The following is a 25,178-nucleotide window of genomic DNA, read 5'->3' as shown; positions in this document are numbered from 1 at the left end:
TTCTTCACTTAAAATTGCACATTTTGAAGACACAAGACAAATAATTATTCATACAATATATCCCACTTCATTACCAGCCACTCCTCAAACATCTTGACTTCATCCCACCCATCAACCCTTTTCAAAACTGAATTACACAAAAGATCAAACAGAAAACCCACAAGGCCATGGAGATCTGAGGCTCATACTGCTTTCAGGGACACTGAATGCTCTAGTCAAATGGGACACCTGCATAAGATCAGGGTGATAGGGGGAAAGTCAACCACACAACAAAGGAAACCATATTTTATTAAACTGGAAAAACAAAAACATACTATCGGGGACAAAGATTAAAAAAAAAAAAAAGGAATGGTTGGAAGAGAGGCAAGTGTAAGTGGTCACAAGAAAGGGACATGACAGGTGGTCTGTGGTGTCTGTGTGGCTCAGAAATGTGCAGGTGCACACACGGTCCCCTCGATCCCCCTTGCACTTAGACCAAAAGCCAATACAATGCGATCTTCAGAGATATATCCAAGCTTCCTTTCTGATCCTGTCGTTGGTTTCACCTTCAGCCCTGGACAGTCACATAGAAGGGTCTTTGCTGGAGAAAATTTAGATTTTCCAACCATAGGCCTGCTCCACAATGCAGCAGTTTCAGCTCCTGGAGAAGTTCCCTCTTAGTTGCGCTCACCACAGAGTCAGGAGCCCTTGGTCAAAGCCCCAAATCTCAAAGAAAAATGTCAAACCTTCAGAACTAGTTATTTTATTAAATGATATTAATACACATTTCAAAAGGATTTCATTGTTATTGCCTCTAAAGCATGTACTTGTTTTCCACACTGAACACGTTGAGATTATCATCCAACATATCTAATTTTAATCTTAGCAGGCACCCCCGCCCATTCAAAAAAAGGGGTGGGGGAGGAAAAAAGGGGAAAAAGCAGTAATTTACAGCGGCTTCAAAATAATTAACAGCTGAAGCTTAATTCTGCATGAACTGGTAACTTCAGGATTGATAGTGAATATTCTGCAATTAGAAAGTTTAGCATATTCACATTATCTAGATAGGTTAGCTGTACCATAGAGATAACAAATATCGTATTCCTGGGATTGTAAAGGATAAAAGTCCTACTCTCTGATCATTTTACCTACCCTGGCATCAAACCAAATTGTATTTATGCTCATCTTTTGGGAGGGCAGGAGGGAGCAGGGAGAAGACTCACATCTAAGCTGACTGAAGAGTAAACTCTTATACAATATTTAAGGACTTGATTTCTGATACTGAGTTTTAAGTGGTACCAGTGTATTCATGACCCCCGCCCCCCATTCTCTGTCTGTGATTTTACAGTGAGCACCAAGGACCTTAGTAACAACTTTGCACATTGTTTCTTATAAACCATGTCCTTGCCAAGACACACTATATTATGCTTTCTTTTAAAAAATTTTTGTTTATTGTATTTTTAAACTCAGGTTGAAATACAAAAGTCAGAGCATGGGCACGGAGTTTTAAATCACAGACACAGAAAGGATAAAACCCCTTTGTTTCATGTTATGAATACCAGAATTGTCTTTTTTGTTTCATTATATCACATATATACATTGTCATCTTCATTTACTGCTGTAGACAGACTCCCTTAACAGCTGACAGTCATACAAATCCTCAGTTCCAGCCTGAAACAAACTCAATGAGGATTTTGTAGCTTAAAAAGCAAAACACCCTGCAAAAACAACAAAAACAAACAAACAAACAAACAAACCCAACCCTTAAAAGTCCATCTTTTAAACTGTACAATAAGGTCTTCCTTTCATGTGTTAGTCATCATGCTTTTGAGGACAATTACCCTGCCCCAACATTCAGGAAGCCACTTTCCTGACATCAAATGGTCAGAGAGCCTTTTCAGGTAAACACTACTTTCAGCTTAAACAAGAGCAGCAGAAAGAATTCACATACTTTTATTCTAGAGTGAAAAAATCCCACTTAATTTCTGAAAAAAAAGTTTCAGTTTTGAATCAATTAGAACTCTCCCTCCCCCAACTTTACTCTTGATCACTCTTTTCCCTAAACAAATGTCTCAGGACTCAAGGTAACTATATTGTTTCTTTGCTTTGCTACACTATATACCCCATCCCACACACAAGATCATGGTATCATGCATTTTTGTGAGGAGAGCTTCAGGGTAGAGAGGCTCGAGAGGGTCAAAGACAGAAGAGTTGACTTAAGATCAGAAACGCATCAGGAAGATGAAGGACTTGCAGCCTCCTAACCACAGAACACATGGCAAGCCCAAATAAATAATGTGGAATAAATTACACACAACCTCCCCAACTATGACGCACAACTGGTTTAAGCTGCTCTTTACCTGAAAAGCAAGTTTATTCTGACACAAAGGATTATCTTCTGTCACTAGGTTGTCCACTCTCCCCCATCTTTAATATTTCAGTAGAGGAATCCAAAACAATCCCCGTACTTGCTAGTTAGTTCTATGCTCACTTGAAAAAAAAGTATGAAACTTGCTAGGATTCCTTTTAAAAACAAAACAGAACAAAATCAAAACCCCACCACATACTGTTTTACCTATCCAGCTGGAGATCACCAGTGTGTATACCTTGGGGCAAGACACTAAAGAACACAAAATAATAGTAAAGCAATCTTTGCTTTTCAGTGTTCCTAAATATAAAGTTATAAACACTCAAAGCATACTGATTGTCTTTTTTCCCAGTACTAGTTGTAGAACTACAAAGAAGCCTTTCAGTTTGGGGAGAAGGAAAGCACACCCTTCTCGTGTAAAATGACTAAGGGCAGAAACATTATTTCCTATTGGGAGTGGAAGGTGAGGATAAGGCTTGAGCCTTGAAATGTGACAGGCTGCTAGCTGTAGAATGGGGTCAATTTGGATTTCTCAGCTCCCCCTTGTTCTCTGAAAAGATATGTATAGTGATACCCACTTGTCACTAAGACACACCTAAAGAGGTGTAAAGCACTGAAAGATACGACTGAACCCCCTCCGAAATACCAAGAACAGACGTAAATACAAGTTGTAGGGCAAGGAGGAAAGAAGGATACAGCCCAATAGTTCCCTTTCCTCAGTAGTTAACCTTTGTTAAAAACCACCAACAAATATCACTTACGTTAGGGAGGTGCCATGGTAAAAACATCTACCTTTTACATTAAAAAAATTGAGGGATAATATTTTAATTGCATCTTTTTATCAATTGTCACCTGTAATAATGACTTTCTTTCCGGCCAAAGCAGAAGTGAAAACCGAGGGAGAAAAAGTCAATCAAGAAAGAAAAGCAGGAAGCAAGAGTTGGTGCAAGACGTATCAAACTACCTCAAAAAGTCTCCCATTCTTGTTTATGAGGAGGGATGTGCAGGTCACATTGAACTACTGGTGGTTCCTTTCTCTCTTTAGTGGAGTTACACCTTATTTTAACCTGGAGATTATATCCAGTACCCTTTCATTCCAAGGATAAAGAGGAATAATTTTTACTAGGGTAGAATGAGATCTGTATCTCCTCCAAGTTAATGACGGATAGTCCTTTAGAAGAGGCTGATTTTCTTTAATTAAGATTTTAGGAGAAAGGTAAAGAACCCAACTTCAGTATGTCTTTAAAAACAAAACCAACTTGACGGGTCCGTGGTCTCCCACCTATCTTCGCTCGCAACATCTTTTGGGCTCGTCAGCAGTGCACAGAGCATTCAGGAAAGGGAGCCACGCTGGTCCCAGTAGTTAGTTAATGGGAGAGAGAGGGGATAGGAATCCTTCTATTGACTATGTGATAAGCCAAACCCAAAATAACATCCCAACATTGCACATGTTATTCTCTGTACTGATGGAAGTTTTATTTCAAATGTAATAATACTCTTCAATAAATGGGGTAAAATAAGATCTGTTTTTTCCTTCCCACCCTTCAAACCCCCAGCCAAGTGAAGTGGCTTTGGTTGTGTTTCTTTGCTCCCTCCTCTCCCTCCCACCCCCTGCCCCCTTAAAAATACAAGTAGCTTGGGGAAGGTCAGTTAAGTGCAGTGGGAAGGAGGACTGGATGGAATAGTGACATGTAAGCATGTATGACTTTTAAATTTGGAAGGGAGGCCCTTTTCATTAAAAAAATTTAAATCAAAGGAAGGAAAACATAAAAAGAACAATAAACCGAACTCCTACTTCCAATGCTCTCTAGACTGTTCAAAATGCTTTTTCCCTTGGTTTCCATCAGTACCTGGGAGGGAAGAATGGGCGTTTTGGTGCAAAGAACGGAGGGCCCCTAGCAAAAGGCGGCCTGGGTCTCTTTAGACTGTGGAACGGGTCTCTGCTGAGAAAAGGTTCCCTAGGCCGAAAGTCTGGCCGGGGATTCCGCAAAATCATACCACTCCGGTTGATGGCGTCTCTGTGTGAGGGACCCAAGTGGGGGCCACTGCTGCTGTTGCTGCCTCCCCCACCTCCTCCTCCATGGGCTGGGCCCAGGTGCTCCAGAGAATGGGAGGGTAGGCTGAGGCTCTCTCGTACACGGCTAAGGCCAGGGCCGTTGAGGTCCCGTTGGGTGGGGCCCCCATGGTCCCTGGGTCCTGGGAGCACCCCAAAATGCTCAGCCAGGGTCCCTTGAAGGAGGGAACTATGGTCCTTAGGAAATACTGCCACAGCTCCTGCCACTCCGTGCTCTGCCAGTGGTGGGGCTGGGAAGGGTACAACCCCAGAGTGGTCAACAGGGGGTGGAGGAGGAGGTGGAGTGGAAAAGGGAACACCACTCCCACCACTGCTGCTATGCTCCCCAGGGGGTGGAGGAGGGGGTGGGGTGGGGAAAGGAACTCCACTGTGCTCTCCAGGAGGAGGGGGTGGGGCGGCGTGGGCCAGGGCCGCCTCCTTTGTGAAGGGGTTCGAAAGATCCACAGAGGGTAGATGAGTGGATGCATCTCGAGAGAAGATACCACCATGATCCTTAGGAGGGGCAGGTGGGGCAGATGACGGCCCCACTGGCTCTCTCTGGAAGGGTGCCCCATGTTCCAAGGGGGACGGGGGGAGATGATGCTCAAATGTTGAGTTGAAACTGTTGGAACGGAAGCTGCCGACACTTTCCTGAAATTGGGGTGCCCGTTCCTTGTATGGTGCCGCTTTAAAGCCAGTGAGGCCTCCGCTGCCCCCGCCCCCAAGGGATGCCAACTCAGAGGCACTTGAGGGGCCATTGTCAAAGGAGCTGCCTGAGGTGCTCAGATCAAACCAACCCACCCTTGAAGCCTCACGCCCATGTCCTCTATTTCCCTTCCCAGGAACTCGGACGGACTCTACGGTCTGTATTGGCTCCCCTGACATCCTCCTATTGGATGCATTATGATAACCCAAGGTTTCTATAGGGGCCCCCTTCTCTTCGGTGCTATCGGGCAAGTCTAAGCAGGAGGAGGAGACTCGGGTTTCTATGCGGTAGTGCTCTTCTTGTTGCTGCTGCTCAGTGGCTGTCAAGCTGGGCTGGGCGAGGTTTGAGAGACCGACAACACCATCACTTGAAGTACCCTTGTTGGGTGCCTGGCCAAAATGCTTATCGTCTGAGGGTTTTCGGGAGGCGTTTTTAAGCATATTCTTAAACTCAATCGTCGACGTGGTGGAAATGGTGGGGGCCAGAACTTTCTCCACGCCTGGTGTGGGTGGGTGGCCCGTGGGAGCGGCAAGGGTATTCTGCGGAGAGAAAAGGGAACGATGTGGGACTGGGTGAGGGGGGTCTGGGTACTGCTTCTGTGGCAAACCGAGATGCCCAGTGGTTGTAGACTGAGACAAGCTATTGTGGTTGGAGTCAGGGGTGAAAAATGAATCATTCTTACTCGGTGATGGTGACCGGTCAGACCCTGGTTCACTCCCTCTTATGCTGAAGGCACCAAATAGCCCAGGGGAAGAGGAGAGACGGTCACAATTCTCACTAGAGTCCAGGAGGGCCCTTACAGATGGAGGGAAGGCAGACTTTACCCCAAATTCTTGGGCCCTGTGGCTATAATTGGAGAGGATTGGCTGGTATTCGGTGGTATCAGAAAGCTTGCTTGACTTCAGGATAGACTTGGCTGGCTTCTTCTCTAGGTTCATCATGGCAGAGGGTGGAGGCCCTGAGTACTCAAAATCTCGGTAATCCTCATCTTCCTGGAAAGAAGTATCTGGATAGAACTTTTCCTGTGAAGAGTCCATCAGGGAAGATGGTCTCTCCATTCCATCAGAAGGCTGCTTATAGGGTGATTCACTGCCCAGGCCAAAAGGTCGATATGTAGGTACAGAATTGGAGAGTTCCCGGGGGTAGCTTTCCTCTCTCCCAGGGGGTGGTGATCTTGTACTGCTGGGTGTTGAGGAACCAGGGCTAATGATCTTAGAAAGCAGGGACATAGTGTCTACACTGCTGGATGTGGGCTTGTCCATCATCTCATCCTGGGTGGGCGTCCCACTCCTTTCATCCCGCACAGGGGTTCCGTCAATGTTGTCGATTGACGTGCTAGTAGGGCCACGCTGGAAGTCTGAGGGGTGGCTTTCTGCTGGGGCACTGGACCCCAAGCTGCTCAAGATTGGGATGTTTAAGTTTAAGCCACTGAAACCAGGATTACCTTTTAAGAAGTTGTGGATCTTCATTTCCAGGCTTGGAGAGGTGGACTCGGACTCCAGCTTTGGCTTGGGGATCTCTGAAGATTGGCACATGGCAACTTCAGTAGGTGGGGCGGCGGGGTTAGTAGTGTGGGTTCCTGTAAACCCAACAGAGTTGGATGGTAGCTTAAAAGTAGTGCTTGGGAGCCCTGGGCTTTGCCCAATTGAGGCCTTGCTGGCTGATGTTGAAGAGACTTCAGAAGTTGATGAATTAGGAGAATAGCTGAAGCTTTTGGGAATAAAGGATTGGGTATTGGAGGGCAGATTTCTTCCTTTTATGCTAGAGACTGTGGTGTTGGCAGGGGAAGCTGAAGTGCTCTGGGATGCGGCTTCACTGGCTGGGACTGGGTTCCCAGTAACACTCTGAAGTAAAGATGACAGGCCTGTAGAAACAGAGATTAGAGGAATTAAAAAGAACGACTGCCTACCTTACAATAAAAACAATGTCGCTAATCGGATATTCTCATTCATTCCAGTGGGAACAAGATAGACATTATAATATGAGGCCAAAGAGAATCCAGACCAAACAAGCAATGGCTAAATGTCATAGAAAATATTGGACCTAGTTCTCAATATAAAGAAAGCAAATTACTGAAATGTTTCTACTGCAGTCATCAAACAAGTCCAACATAGCACAATAAAAGGCAACAGGAAAGGGGAGATTTTGGTGTCAGAATCATTCACAGTTTAAACAAGACAAAGCAGGAGAAGAAAGGAGGCAAAATTATCCTTAAAATAACACTTTAAGCCAGTATTTCTTAACATTGGATTTGTGGTACTATTTCTCTAAATGCAAACAGACTTTCTGTCCAACTCTTCCTTTCTAGCCTCCACAACTGTTTCTAATAAGTTAATATACGGTGTTATTCTCAAGAGAGAGACAGTATATGCACATTGTTCAAATTTATTTCAATAGGGTCACTTTTTTCCAAGCATCTCTTGCTAGGCTTTGGGGAAACAATGCTTTTAGATATCATTTTTGGTTGTAAAATGTAGCAGTAGTAAACATACAAACACACATACACATACCACAAAGAATTACAAAGCTGGACCACCTTATAGCTTGGAAAATTCAAGAATTACTCATCGACCCAGGCTGACATTGATGAGATTCAAACCTACTCACTGACAGACAAAATCTCAGAAGCTCTGAGAAAGAATTCTTTGGGGCAAAGGCTGAAGTCCAACAAAGCAAACCTCTCCTGTAGAAATTTTTTTAGAAAAATACTTGACAAAGAGATAAATAGAGTCCTATAAGTTCGATGATATTTTGGAGAATTTACCCAATTTGTAGTTATAAACGAAAACTTTTTGTGCATACTTCACCCAAGTTTATAGCTTTTAGTCACACACGAAAACTGTTCTTTCATGATAGGGTGAAAGAAAACAGTATTTCAGAGGATACTTTAATTAAATGTTTCTTCAAAATTTCAATTTTAATCCAGTATTTACTAAGAGACTTAAACTCTGAAGAATTCTGAGATCACTCCATCCTTAGAACATTTTTTTAAAAAGATTGATTTATTTATTTTAGAGAGTAAGTCAGGGAGAGGGAGACAGAAATTTAAGCAGGCTGTGCACTGAGCGTGGAGGCTGGCGTGGGGCTTGATCTCACAATCCTGAGATCATGACCTTGAGACCACCAACCTTGCAGATACAAAGAGGAGGATGCTTAACAGACTACACCATCCAGACACCCCCCATCCTTGGAACATTTTTAACTGCCAACAGTTTCTATATAGTAAAGTGCATGATTTTTGTTATCCAATATTCACTAACATCTGAATAATACATATCGTTTATTTCAATTATCCTCCTGAAAAATAAGTTCCATGTTTCATTTCCAAAAAGTTCTCTGGCTCTTTAACTTACCCCACTAACAGTCTGATTTAACTCTTAGTAGCCACTGTTCATACAAAAATCCTCAAGCACTAGAATGTGATATATGACATCATATGCATTTTAAAAGATATTTCAGCATATCTTTTAGATACTGTGGGATGAAATGACACTACTCAGATTTCTGGTAACTGGTGAGATGGTCTCCTACTACTAAGCCGCTAAATATTACTTTTCTTCAATCTTAACAGGCTATCCTCTATGGCCCTTCTGCCCACTGAAGTTGTTCTTTTGTGTTGAAAACTTGTCAATAATAGTTGTGGTGACACAATCAGAGACTCTAATAAGACAATCCTTTTATAGTCTTTTAAAAATCAAGAATTCTACTCTCCAAAGGAAATGAAAGGTGATGAACTACTCCACAAAGGTTGTTTTCTGGGTTCTCCAGAAAAGCATTCTGTCAGAGCACACTTAGCTCTGCTCAAATTTTGCCTGATAAGAAAGTCCACAAGACATGGTACAATAATCAACTGAAAGAAAAAGCTGTAATTATTATTATACCCATCTATATAAGAGGCTAATAAAAACAAGTGATTCAACATTTTTACTAGAACTGCAGGATGGTGACAGAAGAGGGCCTAGAAGGTAGAAAGCATAACCATGCTGATCCCTCAAACTAATTATCTCTAAAATCCTTACTATTAGATATGCTGTAGTAGATCATTAATCCTTTATTGCTGGTGCCAATATATGTTAACTGTGGGTTACTTTTTTTTTTTTTTTTTAAGATTTTATTTATTTGAGAGTCAGTGAGAGAAAGCATGAAGGGGGGGGTCAGAGGGAGCAGACCCCCCATGGAGCAGGGAGCCCGATTCGGGACTCGATCTCGGGACCCTGGGATCATGACCTGAGCTGAAGGCAGTCGCTTAACCAACTGAGCCACCCAGGTGCCCTGTAGGTTACTATTTAATAGCATTTAAGTCTGTGTAACAAAAATCTACTATATCTTATTGAAAGGCAAAGTTCACTATAATCTAGTCCTTGGCTGATCCACTCACAGAAAAGTTTAGGAAATAAAATTAATAGAAATCTGTTCTGGTCTCTATTCATATAAAGCAGGGTTTCTCAACCTTAGCACTACCAGCATTTAGGGCTGATTAGTCTCTGTCGTGGGGGCTGTGGTCTGCATTGCAGGATGTGTAACAGCATCTCTGGCCTCTGCCCACTAGATGCAGTGACACTCCCACCCCTACCCCAGTTCTGACAAACAAAAACGTGCTCAGACATTGGCAAATGTCCCCTGGAGGCTGCTGAGTGAGAACCGCAGTTAAATTGCTGTATTGAAGATACTGCTCTAGTATTTGTAATTCATTGCATAATTATACTTAGGTGCCAAATAAAGATTGTGCTGGTATATGGAGGGTCTGAGAAGAGAGAACAGGTGAGCTTTATGAAAAAATGTTAGAAGCAGACAGTTTTAGACATAGAATAGGTAACTAGCAGAGCCGAACAGAGAGGTTCAAATAAGGTAGAGATTATAGGTAGGCAAACCCAAAAAAGATGTGCTATACGTATATATAGAGTCCTCTCTAATACATTAGGACATAAAAACAAAAACTCATAAGATTTTTTTTAAAGATTTTATTTAATATTTTTGAGAGAGAGAGAGAGAGATGGAGACAGAGCGTGCATGAGCAGGGGGAGTGGAAGGCGGAAGCAGAGGGAAAGGGAGCAACAGACTCCCTGCTGAGCAGAGAGCCTGATGCGGGGCTCCATCCCAGAACCCTGGGATCATGCCCTGAGCTGAAGGCAGACACTTAACTGACTAAGCCACCCAGGTGCCCTCAGATTTTTTTTTTAAGGATTTATTTATTTGAGAAAGAAAGAGAGAAGGAGATAAGGAGAAGGCAGAGTGTGTCTTAAATAGACACTACATTAACTGCAGAGTTTGATTCAGGGCTTGATCTCACAGCCCCAGGATCACAACCTGAGCCAAAACCAAGAGTCAGACACTTAACAGACTGCACTCCCCAGGCGCCCCGTCTTGTAAGATTTTCGACAGTAGATTGACCTTTCTCACGATCTTTAGCTTCGGTTAACACTAAAAATGTAAACCTCAATATATACTATAAAAGCTGGAATGCAGGCCCTGAGGGTTGGGGGGGTCATGGTGTAGATGGAAGAACACAGGATTCCAGTTAAAAAAAAAACAACTGGCTTTTAGTTTCAGTTCATCACTGAACAGATAAATGTGCGACCTTAAGCAGATCACATCACCTCACTCTATGAATGGCAGCTTATAGATGATACATATAAAGAAGATACTAAATAACTGTTCTATACATTCCATGGCTTTGAATTCTTCAGAAATGGAATCCAAGATCAGGCCAGAGGCAAACACTCACAATTCAAGTCCCTCTGGCATATGTTGGTTTACCTTGCAGTGCTGGGGCTGACTGTGTCTGGGTTTTGGAAAGAGCAGACAGAATGCTCTCTGGGGTGATCTCCACCTTTGAGAGGATATTTGCCAGAGGATTGTGAGATGTTGTTGGGGCAGGTGCAGGTGTTTTCAGGCCACTGCCGAGGTTGCTGGGACTTGTAGGAGTTCCTGGAGAAGGTCTTGATGCAGGACTGACCCCTGGTGGCAGAAAGTATAACTCAAGAAAATGCAATTCAAAATAATCATTAAATTCATGATCCTTCCCACTCAATCAGGAATGCTTCTGTGACAGATCCACAAATAGGATATATCATGGCTTGTACAAAGGAAAAACTGAAAATTAGATTAAAATCTAAAGTAAATAAGTATTAAGTTTTTTTCATATATATTTGTCAGTTTTAAAAGCAGTAGAAAGAGATTTTTGGGAACCTCTTTCTTGTTTTTCCCTGCCAAATGGAACCTATACCTCAGAGTCCTGTAGGTGCTAAGTAAGTATTAATGGCTGATTATGATCAGAGCCACTACAACTGTGTAACCCGGCCACTGCATAACTCTATGTGATTAATACATTGTTTTTAAAAGGAGATTATATAAGCAACTTCCCTTACATCTTTAAATATATACATATTTTTAAATAGGCTCCACACTCAACATGGGGCTTGAACTCATGACCACAAAATCAAGAGCTGCACCCTCCAGGGACTGAGACAGCCAGGAGCCCCTACATCTTTATATTTTAAAACACCAGGTTAGTTTTTAATGTATAAGAAAAAAGTATATAAAAAGAAAATAATCTTTGAATGACCAAAAATATGAACAGCTATTTCACAAGGAAAACTAAATGATAAAGAAATGAAAAGGTTTTAACCATATCTTAATTAAAGAGATGTAAACTAAAACAAGTAACTTTTTTGGGGGGGTGGGGAGAGAGTTGGGGGCAAGAGAGGCAGAGGGAGGTGGAGAGAATCTTAAACAGGCTTCACACCCAGCAGGGAGCCCAACATGGGGCCCTATCTTACAACCCGGAGATCCTGACCTGATCCAAATCAAGAGTCAGATGCTCAACTGAGTCAACCAGGTGCCTTTTTGTTTGTTTTTTTCAAGTAATCTCTACACCCAATATGGGGCTTGAACTCACAACCGTGAGATCAAGAGTTGCATGATGGGACGTCTGGGTGGCTCAGTCAGTTAAGCATCTGCCTTCAGCTCAGGTCAAGATTCCAGGGTGCTGGGATTGAGTCCCACCTCCTTGCCCATAAGGGAGCCTGCTTCTCCCTCTGCAGGCCCCTCCAGCTGTTTGTGCTCTCTTTCTCTGACAAATAAATAAATGAAAGTCTTAAAAAAAAAAAAAAGAGCTGCATGTTTGGGACACCTGGCTGGCTGGGTCTGTGGAGCATATAACTCTTGATCTCAGGGTTGTGGGTTTGAGCCCCACACTGGGTATAGAGATTACACATTAAAAAAAGAGAAAGAGAGATGCATGCTCTACTGACAAGCAAGGCGAATGGGAGAGGGAGAAGGAGACTTCCTGCGGAGCAAGGAGCCCAATGTGGGGCTCAATCCCAGGATCCTGGAATCATGACCTGAACCAAAGGCAGGTGCTTAACAACTGACCCTCTCAGGTGACCCTTAAAAAAGGGCCTGAAAATGACTTTTTAAGGCTGAATTTGACAATGTATTAAAATAAGACAAAATAGTGTTGTACAGGTTGAGGAACAATGGGAACTTTCATGTGCTTGGTACATCAAGTAGTACATTTTGGTAATCATTTTAGTTTTAACATGAAAAGACTAAAAACCTACATATTTATTTTATTTGGTTTTATCTTTTTTTTTTTTTTAAGATTTTATTTATTTATTTGACAGAAATTACAAGTAGACGGAGAGGCAGGCAGAGAGAGAGAGAGGGAAGCAGGCTCCCCACTGAGCAGAGAGCCCGATGCGGGACTCGATCCCAGGACCCTGAGATCATGACCCAAGCCGAAGGCAGCGGCTTAACCCACTGAGCCACCCAGGTGCCCCTGGTTTTATCTTTTAGAAAAATATATTTAAGTTTTTATAAAGAAATTAAATAATTGGGATTTTCTTCAAAACAATCAAGATTGGGTAAGACACAGCAGAAACAAGACTGGCCATGTGTTTCTACTGTTGAGGATGAGTGGTGAATACATGCAGATGCTCTACTTTTGTATATTTTCATTAAATTTCCATGAAGAGAAAAAAAAAAGCCCTATATACTCAATCATTTTGGAAGGGCTGTGCATCCAGTTTAGCATCAAAGTTGTTCATTGTTCGGGGCACCTGGGTGGCTCAGTGGGTTAAAGCCTCTGCCTTCAGCTCAGGTCATGATCTCAGGGTCCTGGGATCGAGCCCCGCATCGGGCTCTCTGCTCAGCAGGGAGCCTGCTTCCTCCTCCCTCTCTCTCTGCCTGCCTCTCTGCCTACTTGTGATCTCTGTCTGTCAAATAAAATAAATAAAATCTTTAAAAAAAAAAAAAAAGTTGTTCATTGTTCTTTATAATAGTGAAAAACTGGAAATATACCAGATGCCTAGCAATAAAGGCTTAGATAAATCAATCCTTTATACATATAGCAAAGTATAAATATCCTTCAATTACTGAAAGAAAAATTATTATAAATATTTAATCTACCAAAACATTCTCTCAAACACACAAATACACACATATTAAGGTTAGACACAAGTGGTGTCCTTTGGGGTGGCAGGACTGGAGATACTTATTTTATTCTCTTATTTTCTAATTTTTCTATAATGACCATGTACTGTTTTTTGTTGTTGTTGTTGTTGTTTTTGTTTTTTTGATTTAAAAGATTTACTTTTAGGGGCACCTGGGTGGCTCAGTCATTAAGTGTCTGCCTTTCGCTCAGGTCGTGATACCAGGGTTCTGGGATCAAGCCCCGAATCGGGCTCCCTCCTCAGTGGGGAACATGCTTCTCCCTCTTCCTCTGCCTGCTGCTCCCTCTGCCTGCTGCTGCCCCTGCTTGTGCTCTCTCTCTCTCTCTGTCAAATGAATAAATAAAATCTTAAGGAAAAAATTACTTTTAATTTAAGAAAAAAAACAAAAAACAAAAAACCAGACTGATGGCTCAATTAGAAAGACGAAAATAAGCTTTTTATTCTCTTATAGGGCTTACTTACCAGTATTCTTCATGACTGATGTTAGGCTGCTAAGGATAGAACTGATCTTTGCCAGATCCACATTAGCCAGGTTTGGCAAAGCCAATGTTGGAGAAGGGGACAGAAGAGAAGTATTCACAGGCTTTGGAAGAGGTGGGGTTGCTGTTATGGTAACAGGCACTGGGGTACAGGAAGAGGCCTTTGAGGTACTTTCTGTTGGCTTTGTGGACATAGAAGTAGATACAGTTGACTTCTCCACAGGCTTTTCCTTCCTGTCCTCTACTGTTTAAAGAAAAGAGGTGATACTGCATTACTGCTTTCCACACTCTGCTTCCGGTATGAAACATGTCCTAATAGTTCCTGATCTGGGGGTATAAAGCACTAAGCTTTAGAGAAAAATCATTCACTTTATGATTTTTAAGCAAGTCGTACTCTTTATGTTCCTTCTGACCTTCAATGCCTGCTTAAAATAAATTTCCCAAATTCATTTTTTGTCTTTTCAAAGATTTCTTTGCATTTTTTTTAGTATTTGTGTATTAAATTTGTACATTTCTGGGATAATTTCATTATTTGGTACATATTTATGTTCTTTCAGTCATGATATTTATGGTTATGAATTATCCCTGTCTTTTCCTTTCCATTAACCTGAAAGCTTTCTAAGACATAGAAACTTTGTACATACTTTCCTGTATTTTTTCTTTGACTTCCTAAAATTGGCCTAACTGGTGGATACAACTGTAGACACTAACATGAAACTGCAATAAATGGGCTTTACAATATATTCCTTCTAATACTTTAAAGGCTATGTACTATATACTTCATATATGTATGAAGAATGCATTAAATTCAACAGAAGGCCAACTGCCTAAGAAGAATAATTCTAAAAGCTGGGGGTGTCACAGAAACAATGCATTGATCCAGGTTAAATTTGTGTATTTGTGTATGTACATGTGTATGTATGTATTTATATTTGTATGTAATTTCTACACCCAATGTGGGACACAAACTCCCGACTCTGAGATCAAGAGCCACATGTTCTACCCACTGAGCCAGCCAGGGGCTGCCAAGTTAATTTTGAAAGCATAGTTAACAAAGTGTGGCTTTGGAATCTTGAAAGTCAAGAGTGACAGATGTAAGGTACTCCAGTGTAAGTGCCCCTCCCTCTAGAACAGCGCTGTTCAACAGAAATGCAACTTAAGCCACATGCATAAATTTAAATTTTCTAGTGGCCACATTCAAAAAAGTAGAAACGGATAAAATTATGTATTTTATCTCACTATTTCCCAAATATTTTTATTTCAATATGTTATAAATACAAAAATAACTGAGATATTTTTATGTTTTGTGGGTATTAAGTTTCTAGAATCCATTGTGTATTTTTTAAGTAGAGCACTTCTCAAGTTGGAAAAGCCGCATTTCAAATGCTCAATAGTCACATGTAGCTAGTGGCTACCTCACTGAATGGACCAAATCTTAAGGGATGATTCTTAGCCCATATGGCTTACCAAATCCTGAACCAGGATAATAATACATTGCTGTTCTAATCTTATAAGGATTAAGCTATCTTTTAATACCAGCCTGTGATAGATTCATTGGTGGGAAAGCAAAATACGTAAGGAATAAGTTGCCTATTAACCCCATAAAGACATACCAATGATTTTTGACCCATCATCTTCCACATCTGAGAGTTCCATGTCTTCTACATCACGATTATCTGTCACAGGCTCAGGTGTGGCAGATTTCTCACTCTCCATGGCTGGTGATTGGGATTCCTCACCTCCCATTCCCTGAAAAGGAGACTCAGAACCAGTTGGAGAAGGAGCATCCATGCTTGGGGAAGGGACTGGTGATTCTTCAGGATCAGGAAGGGTTGACTTCAATTGATCCAGCTTTTTCTTTAAATTGTTCACTCGATTAGCGAAGGTTTTATATGCCTAAAAGAGGAAAAGAAGAGTTATTCCTCTGAGAAAAGGAACAAGATGTTACCATTTTGACTTTGACAAGATTCCCTCATTATTATTAAATACGTCCCTGGTACAAGACAACAACAATAAAAAAATCACCCATCAAGCCTGGAACAATTTCCAATCTCTGCTTTTTATACTCCCTAAATGAATATTACCATCCATGCAGTTGCCCAAGTTATCTGTACTTAATCCTCTTTTGCTCTCTTCTACCAATCTAACTGACCCAATATTTACTGAGGGCTTAAATGTGCTGGTCAATCTTCTAGGTACTGGAGATATGACAATGACTAAGAAGACAGACAAAAACGAAATCCATAAATAAAGTTTAGCATATGAAGTCAAATAGTATGGATTTCTTTAAGAAATAAACTTGATTTTAGAACAGTTTTAGGTATAAAAAATTACTGTGAAGATTATACAGAGTTCCCAATTATCCCTTTTATTAACATCAAACATTAGTATGATACATTTGTCACAATTAATGGCAAATTTTGATAATTATTATTAACCGAAGTCCACATACTTAAGGCAGACTTCTTCAGTTTTTATCTAATGTCCTTTTTTTATTCCAGGATCCCATGTGGGAAAAACCACAGTACATTTATTTATTTATTTATTTTAAAAAAGATTTTATTTATCTATTTGATAGGCAGAGATCACAAGTAGGCAGAGAGGCAGGCAGAGAGAGAGAGGAAGGGAAGCAGGCTCCCTGCTGAGCAGAGAGCCTGATGTGGGGCTGATTCCAGGACCCCGGGGTCATTACCCAAGCCAAAGGCAGAGGCTTTAACACACTGAGCCACCCAAGCACCCCAACCACAGTACATTTAACAGTCATGTCTTCTTAGGCCCCTCTTTATTTGTGAGGTGGTTAGATTTTCCTTGTTTTTCATGACTTTGATGGTACCAGTCAGGTATTTTATAGACTGTCCCTCAAATCTGAGATTTGCCTGATGTTTTTCTCATGATCAGACTGGGGTTAAAGGTGTTTGGGAGGAAGACCATGGATGTAAAGCACTATTATCATCATGTCACATCAAGGGTACACATAATCAATATGACATGCCATTGCTGATGCTAGCCTTCATCACTCAGCTTAAATCCTATTGATCTGATCTTAATGTTCATGCCTTAAAACGGTATGTTTTTTTTCTTTTGGTTAAGAGTCTTGGATCATTAGATTGCTAAATCATTTTGGGTGTTTGGGTGGTCAAACAAGAAACACTTTAAAAAAGGAATGGGACAGAAAAGAATATACTAGAGTTGAGCTTTTCCTTCTGGATATACCTGAGTAGCTTGCAGTAGAACAATGCTCCCACCAAGAACAACTAGGAAACCCAGATATATACACATACATACTTGAACACACACGCACTCATGCACACGTTTCAGTGTGGTAGGAGTGCTGAGGCAACCGAAACTTAAGAGGCAAGTCCTACACCAGGGGGAAACCATAAGGAAAGAAAGCTAAGCTGACATTCTGCAGTTGCCTTTTTTCTCAGGATTCTGCTGACTTGGGAGAGCCAAGTAAGAATTTGATAATTCAGGTAAAAGGACAAGGCAGAGGGCCACTACTACACAAAAAGCACAGCTTTTTAACAGTCTTGTTGGATTAGACATTCTGAATTAGAGATTCGAAAGGCCAAGATTCTGGTGAAATAGGCTCAGCCACATGTTATTTTAGCTCTTCAAGATATTTCCTGAATTCTGAAGAAGAGGGAATTAAGAAGCCAAGCAGGAAGCTTCTGAAAAGAGTAGTTTAACACAGGCTTAGGTGTTAAGGAGACAAGGATTAGACTTCAAATCATTCAGGGGGAAGAGGGCCCTAGAGATCACTCCAGCCTCTCAGGGGGAAAGCTCTATGCCCTGGAAGCTGGGAAGAACCAGAGAGAGACAGAGTCATGCCCAAACAGCAATTCAGCCCAAGTCAGTTCAGTTTAACCTCTGATTAACATATTTATCAGCTCTCAAAATATCTGCAAACCCTAGCAAGGAAAAGGGTTTATTCTGTCTGTAAGAAGAGAAATCATCCAGAGACTCTATAAACACTTTCATACACAATGTTGACAGTACAAAAATTAGCCAGCATGCCAAGAAATAGGACCAACTGACCTAAAAGAAAAAAGACATTAGAAACAGACTTATAGGGGCACCTGGGTGGCTCAATGGGTTAAGCCTCTGTTTTCAGCTCAGGTCATGATCTCAGGGTCCTGGGATCGAGCTCCGCATCGGGCTCTCTGCTCAGTGGGGAGCCTGCTTCCCCTCTCTCTCTTTGCCTGCCTCCCTGCCTACTTGTGATCTCTCTCTCTGTCAAATAAATAAATAGAATCTTAAAAAAAAAATTTGTTAGAAACAGACTTATAACAAGTGAAGCCAGTATTGGAATTATCTGACAAAACCCAAACAGTTATGTTTCACATGTTCAAGAAAATAGAGAAAAATCCCTTCACAAACACTTTGGTATAATATCCATTAGATGAAGCTAAAAATAAAGACTTGGTAGCCTAGAGTAAGATGACAGAGCCAAAATGGGTTGAGGAAAATATGAGGAAGGCATTGCATGGGATGCTGAAGTGAGATACGAGAAAGCCCAGAGGTGGGTAAGGAAGGATGGATGTGATGGTTATCTGCCTACACAGAGGATCTTTTTTTTTTTTTTTAATATTTTATTTATTTATTTGAGAGAGAGAGAGAGAGAGTATGGGAGCATGAGCAGAGGGGAGAGATGGAGGGAGAGGGAGAAGCACACTCCCTACTGAGGAGGGAGCCCAATGCAGGGCTTGATCCCAGAACCCTGAGATCATGACCTGAGCGGAAGGCAGATGCTTAACCGACTGATCCACCCAGGTTCCCCTCCACACAGGGACTGATCAAGTAAGTGACTGCACTGAAAATAAGGGGGACAAGGTTTTGCACTGTAAAAAAAAGCAATTACAAACAGGAAAACGGAGAAAACTAGAATGAATACTGTGGTGTTGGATTAGGATTGGAGAGAACATACAGACAGATAAAGAAATTAATATGGGGCGCTTGAGGGGTTCAATGGGTTAAGCCTCTGCCTTCGACTCAGGTCATGATAAATAAATAAATAAAACAAATAAATAAAATCTTAAAAAAAAAAGAAATTAATATAGATGTATGTGTGTGTACAGACCGGATAAGTATGTAAACATACATCTATTTCCTAGCTCTGTACACTGATATGGTTTAGCAGCTGTGATATCCCGACATCAATGAGTATACCTAATACTCAGATGGTTTCTTTTTTTTCTTTTTAAAACTTTATTTCTTTGATAGAGAGAGAGAGACAGCAAGAGAGAGCACAAATGGGGAAGAGGCAGAAGGAGAAGCAGGGCTTCCCACTGAGCAGGGAGCCTGGTGTGGGGCTTTATCCCAGGACCCTGAGATCATGACCTGAGCCGAAGGCAGACATTTAATTGACTTAGCCACCCAAGTGTCCCATTCGGATGGTTTCTAAATGATTTTTCACTAAAAGGAACTCAAGCTACTTGGAGAAATGACTGACTCAAGGGCCAGGCAGAACAGTGCAAGATGAGATGGAACACCTTATTCCAGAAGTAACAAAATGCTCCGAAAATCATAGGGATTTGTAAAAGAACACAGAAAGCAGCCTAAAAGAAATCCCACTTGCCAAATCTGGGAAAATTTGAGCATCACAATAATTACTGGTAGTAATTAATTAAAACATAGAATAAAAAGACTCTATGGGTCCATACTTATTTATTTAAATAAATGAATAAATTGAAAGTTTTATGATAAATAAGTTATTCACAATGTTTCAAAAAACCTCCCCGCAAAACACTTACTAATTACTCTATTACCTTCTTAGGGTTGTGGTAATAAAGTACCACAACTTGGGAGGCTTAAAACAACAGAAATGTATTATCTCCTAATTGTGGTGGCTAGAAGTCTAAAATCAAGGTGTCAGCAGGGCTATCCTTCTTTGCCTTTTCCTCACTTTGGTGGTAGCCCTCAACCCTTTGTGTTCCTTGGCTTGTAGCCATATCAATAAAATATCTGTTTTGGTTGTCACATGATGTTCTCCCTGTGTCTGTCTGTATCCAAATTTCCCTCTTCTTATAATGACATAAGTTATATTGTATAAGACTCACCCTAATGACCTCAGCTTAATCTGATTACATCTGCAAAGACCCTATTTCCAAGTAAGGCCACATTCATGTGTACCAGGAACTAGGACTCCAACATCTTTTTGGGATACACAATTCAATCCATAGTAATTACCAAGTGAAAACTTTTCAATGGGCAAGGCTGGAAGATACTACATCTATAAGATATCAAAAGGAACAGAACAGGTAGTGGAAGACATCAAACTTGTGTGATAAATGAAAAAATGGAAAGAGAAGAATACAATCAATTCTGTGATAACCTTACTAAAGACACATAACCTAAATCTGATCACAAAAATCATCACATAAATCCAAACTGGGGGACACTGAACAAAATATTTTGACTTATAATCTTTAAACATATTTAAAACATGAAAATCAAGGAAAAGACTGAGGAATTGTTTTAGATCCAAGGAAAATCAAGAGAAATGCAATAAATGAAACCTGTTATTCCAGACAGAATCTTCTACTATAGAAACTGGTCAATCGGAATAGGGTTTAAGTATTATATATAATAATAGTACATAAATGTATGAATTATTTTTTTATTAAATGGCTATACTTTATGGTTGTGAAGGAGAATATAATAGTCTGGCAGAAAAACACATATGAAAATATTTGGGGGTGATAGGACATCACCAATTTATTTTCAAATGATTCAGGAAAAAAAAATGTCTTCATAATGTACTTAGGGTGTTTAAGATTGTGTCAAAATTTTAAAAAGAATGAAAAGCTGAAAGACAGGAAAAGATGAAGAAAAAAGATCAACAGACTTTTTTACCAGAAAATCAAATTCTTTGTAAAAAGAAATCAGGGGAAGGGAGGGGGAAAAAAAATCAAATAGTGATTCTAGAACTGAAAAATAAGCAAATTAAATTGGTGGGTTTAACAACAGATAAGGTTCAGCAGAAGAGAGAATTAATGAATTAGAAGAATGGTTAATAGAAAATATCTAGAAGGAAGCACTGAGAGAAAAAAGGATGGAAAATACAAAAAGGAACATAAAAAGGAACTTAGTGATGAGATCTGATAGATTTTATAGAGTTCCAGGAGAGGAGAGAGAATGGAAAAGAAATAAAACCCAAACAGGTAACAGTTGAAAAATTTCCAAAATTTGTGAAAAACATCAAGCAATTTGTTATGGGTGTGACCCTGCAGAGTCATAGGTCCAAGTCCTAACCCTATATACCTCAGAATGTGACAAGGTTTTACAGAGGTAATCAAGTTAAAATGAGGTCATTAGGGCCAAAATGACTGGTATCCTTAGAGAAAGGGGAAATCTGGACACAGACACACACAGAGAAAAGACAATGTGGAGATATTGAAAATGGCCACCACAAGTCAAACTATGAAGCAAGAAACAGAACCTTCCCTCACAACCCTCAGAAAGAATAAAGCATGCAGGGATGCCTGGGAGGCTCAGTCAGTTAGTTACCTGACTTCAGCTCAGTCATAGTCTTGAGGTCCTGGGACTGAGCCCCACATTGAGCTCCTAGCTCAGCAGGAAATCTGCTTGTCTCTCTCCCTCTGCCCCTCCCCCAACTCATGCATGTCCTCTCTCTCTTTCTCAAATAAATAAAATCTTTAAAAAAGTCAACCATGCTATCAATTTGATCTCAGACTTCTGACTTCTAGAATTATGAGGGAGACAACAAATTAATGTTTAAACCACCCAGTCTGAGAAACTTTGTTACAGCAGCCCCAGTAAACTAATACATCATTGATTCAAAAAGTTCTACAAACCCCAAACCAGATATGAAGAAGATTAGACACATTGTTGTGTAACTACAAGCACACCAGCTCAGCAGAAGAAAGAATTATTTGAACTTGAAGATTAGTAAGTATAAATTAGCCAAAAATTAGTCCAAAGGGAAAAAAGAATGAATAAAACAGCAGAAATCTAAGACCACATGGGATATGTAACTAAAATCCTCAAAGGAGAAGAGAGAGAGGAAGAGAAGAAATATTTTAAAAGATAATGGTAAATATTTCCCAAAATTAATTAAAGATACCAGACCATAGATCCAAAATGCTCAGTGAGCCCCCAAGCAGGGTAACTACAAAGAATACATCTAGGCACAGTTAACTTCTCATTATAAGGGAAGCCAGACAGATTGACACTTTTTAGGTAATAAAAGAAAAAAAAATTTTTTTTAATTTTATTTAGTTATTTGACACAGAGAGACAGAGAGCGAGTGAGCACACAAGCAGGAGGAGAGAGTCCCAGGCAGAGGGAGAGGGAGAACCAGGCTCCCCAATGAGCAGGAAGCCTGATACAGGACTTAATCCTAGGACCCTGGGATCATACCTGGGCTGAAAGCGGACCCTTAGCTGACTAAGCCACCCACCCATTCTCCATCCTGTTCCCCTGATTCTAAAATGCAAACCTGATCATATCATTAGCAAAATTAAAATCCTACAACTGCTTCCCACTGCTTTCAGGGTAAAATTCCAAGACCAATTCTAGCGAACACACACCTTCCAGCTCCTTGTTCCTAAGTAACACTCCAGTTCTATTTACCACCTTCCACATACATGCCCAGCAATGAGAAATTATTTTCAGGTCCACCAATTTTGCCATACTCATGTTTGCATGCTTTCAACTATGCTCTTCAGAGAATATGGGCTTTTCATTTAGCTAATTACTGCAATTTCAGAGTTTAGGTCCTTTGAGAGATTTTTCTCTTCCATCCCCACTCCAAAATTAACTAAAGCACCTATTCAATCCATTCACATAGCATCCTCTATTATAGCACGCGTCATATGGAACTTCAATTATGTGTACTCAACAAATGCTTGCTGAATAAACCTCTCCCAGCCATTTGTTGAAGATCCTCTAAAGTAGACTAAATGATTTCTTACATAAGATCACAGGTCAGTATAAAAAAATTATTAAATGGTCCTTTGGGTCAAAATGGTGAGCCGACCACTCCTATTCACTGTCTCTCCCTCCAGGGACTCCTATAAAGTGAATAGTTAACAACAACAACAAACAAACAAAGGTATAAACAATTAACCAGAAGTATACCTGGAAAAAACATTTCTACAAAATTTAGAAGACAAAAAAAGAATAAAAGAGTACTAAAGAAGGGATAAGGCAGGGCCCCTGGGTGGCTCAGTGGGTTAAGCCGCTGCCTTCCGCTCAGGTCATGGTCTCAGGGTCCTGGGATCGAGTTCCGCATTGGGCTCTCTGCTCAGCAGAGCCTGCTTCCTCCTCTCTCTCTCTCTGCCTGCCTCTCTGCCTACTTGTGATCTCTCTCTGTCAAATAAATAAATAAAATCTTTAAAAAAAAAAAAAAAGGGATAAGGCAGTGGGGAAAAAAATGAGGTTAGGGCTATGCAGAAGGGGAGAAGTATCTTGGAAAGGAGTTGATCGCTGATCTGACTTGCAGAATCCCTGAGCAGTTTTAATCTAGGGCATGATGACTACAGAAGGGTAGAAGAGTGAGTAGAGGGTTTAAAATCAATATAATTAATTAAAAGTGTGACTAGCAAACACTCAACACCACCTGCCTTGCAATCTCCATACTTGGTAGCTAAGGTACTATTCCTTGGGCAAAAAAATATGACTTCTCTAAAAAGTTAAAATATTTTGGAAAAGACTCCAGCCTTCTAACACTTAGCACTCCTCCTGCCCTGAACAGCCAGTTCCTCACCTACACAGACTTTACCAAACCCGAGAGTAAATAATCCCTATCTACGTACCAGGAATGTCTCAATTTTTTCATACCTCATTCCTAAATATGAATGGACAGAGATACCAACTGATTTTTGATGAAAGCCTTTTCATAAGAGAAAGACCAAGAAAACTAGAGAGGAAAAAAAACTCAAGATCTTTCAGAAAGCAGAACAAAAAGATCAAGATTGAGAAAATAGGAGAAAATACGAGAGAAAGAAATTATTCCACAACTGAAGAACACCAATCTTTAGACTGAAAGAGCCCTCCAAGTAACCCATAAGGAATGAAAAATAAAACCTCATCTGTTGATACATCATTGTAAAAATTACAGGACATTATGGATGAAGTCTATAAAGGCTCCCAGGCAGAAAAAAAAAAGTTCCTACAAATGATCTTGCAAAGACTTCATCTCAAAAACACTAAAGACAAGAAGTATTGCCTTTTAAGCTGTAAGGGAAAATGATTTTCAACAAGACAAACTATGAAAGTAAATGTGAAAACAGTATAAAGATATTTTGAGATCTAAGGACTCAGAAAATTCACCTCTCATAAGCCCCCTATTTTTGGAAATTAACCAAGGATATATTCCACCAAAACATGAGAGAAAACCAAAAAAAGAAGATAAAGAAATCTGTAAAACAGAGTGCTCAATTCAGAGTACCAGTAAAAGGTAGTCCTAGAATGAGATCCAGACATTTCAAACTGGAGCAGGAGATTGAAAGTTCAGCTAGGGAGGTTTCTGGGGAAAATGTGATTTCAGATATTCGACATGATAGAGAATTTACAAAGTTAAAAAAAAAAAAAAAAAAAAAGGCTATGAGAAAGCAAACAATCCAAAAAAATTTTAGGAAAAAAACAAAAAGTCTCTAATATTACCATACCTACTAGGATCACATGGTGAACAATGTTTACAGAGCTTTACTATAATCTTTGTTTATTAACTTTCAACTTTTAGAGCAAGGAAGTAACATTTAATTGATTACAGAGTAGAATATAAATATTCTCCACCTTGACAAAGTGAAAGTACAGTTTACTGAAGATGGGAAACTGAAGGGATAAATGAGAACTAATGGGAAAGGAGAGGGATATTAATAACCTCATTCTACATAGTGAAGAGTCTAGAGTTAGTGGTCAAAAAATATTGAATACAGTACTACCATGTATGAAGATGATCAACAGATTTAAAACAGTTAAATAATGCTTTGGAAGAAGGAGAAAGGGAGTGGAGTGTAAGTTAAATCCTCATATGTCATACCAAGAAGTTAGTAGATATTTTTTAAATAGGATAAATCAAGAAGGAACAATATGGGCGCCTGGGTGGCTCGGTGGGTTAAGCTGCTGCCTTCGGCTCAGGTCATGATCTCAGGGTCCTGGGATCAAGCCCTGC

General features: G+C 40.4%; 1 protein-coding gene across 7 annotated transcripts in view; it reads right to left on the bottom strand.

Moving 5' to 3' along the window:
• Positions 1 to 271: 271 nt before the first annotated feature.
• Positions 272 to 25,178, bottom strand: part of RPRD2 (regulation of nuclear pre-mRNA domain containing 2) — a 101,434-nt gene continuing 76,527 nt past the window's right edge. For 3 of the 7 annotated variants that reach the window (XM_059376034.1, XM_059376030.1, XM_059376031.1), the window contains 4 exons: positions 15,652 to 15,934; positions 14,022 to 14,282; positions 10,864 to 11,064; positions 272 to 6,970 (listed from right to left, as the gene is read on the bottom strand). In XM_059376034.1, the coding sequence (XP_059232017.1) occupies positions 4,191 to 6,970; positions 10,864 to 11,064; positions 14,022 to 14,282; positions 15,652 to 15,934 (3,525 nt within the window). In that variant the 3' untranslated portion in view covers positions 272 to 4,190. The remainder of the gene's footprint in view (positions 6,971 to 10,863; positions 11,065 to 14,021; positions 14,283 to 15,651; positions 15,935 to 25,178) is intronic. The other 4 variants (XM_059376032.1, XM_059376033.1, XM_059376035.1 and 1 more) reach the window with 2 other exon arrangements.

Source organism: Mustela nigripes, chromosome 14 (assembly GCF_022355385.1).
Source record: "Mustela nigripes isolate SB6536 chromosome 14, MUSNIG.SB6536, whole genome shotgun sequence".
NCBI classification, from domain to species: Eukaryota; Metazoa; Chordata; class Mammalia; order Carnivora; family Mustelidae; genus Mustela; species Mustela nigripes.
This window is presented reverse-complemented; position numbering and strand designations above follow the sequence as displayed.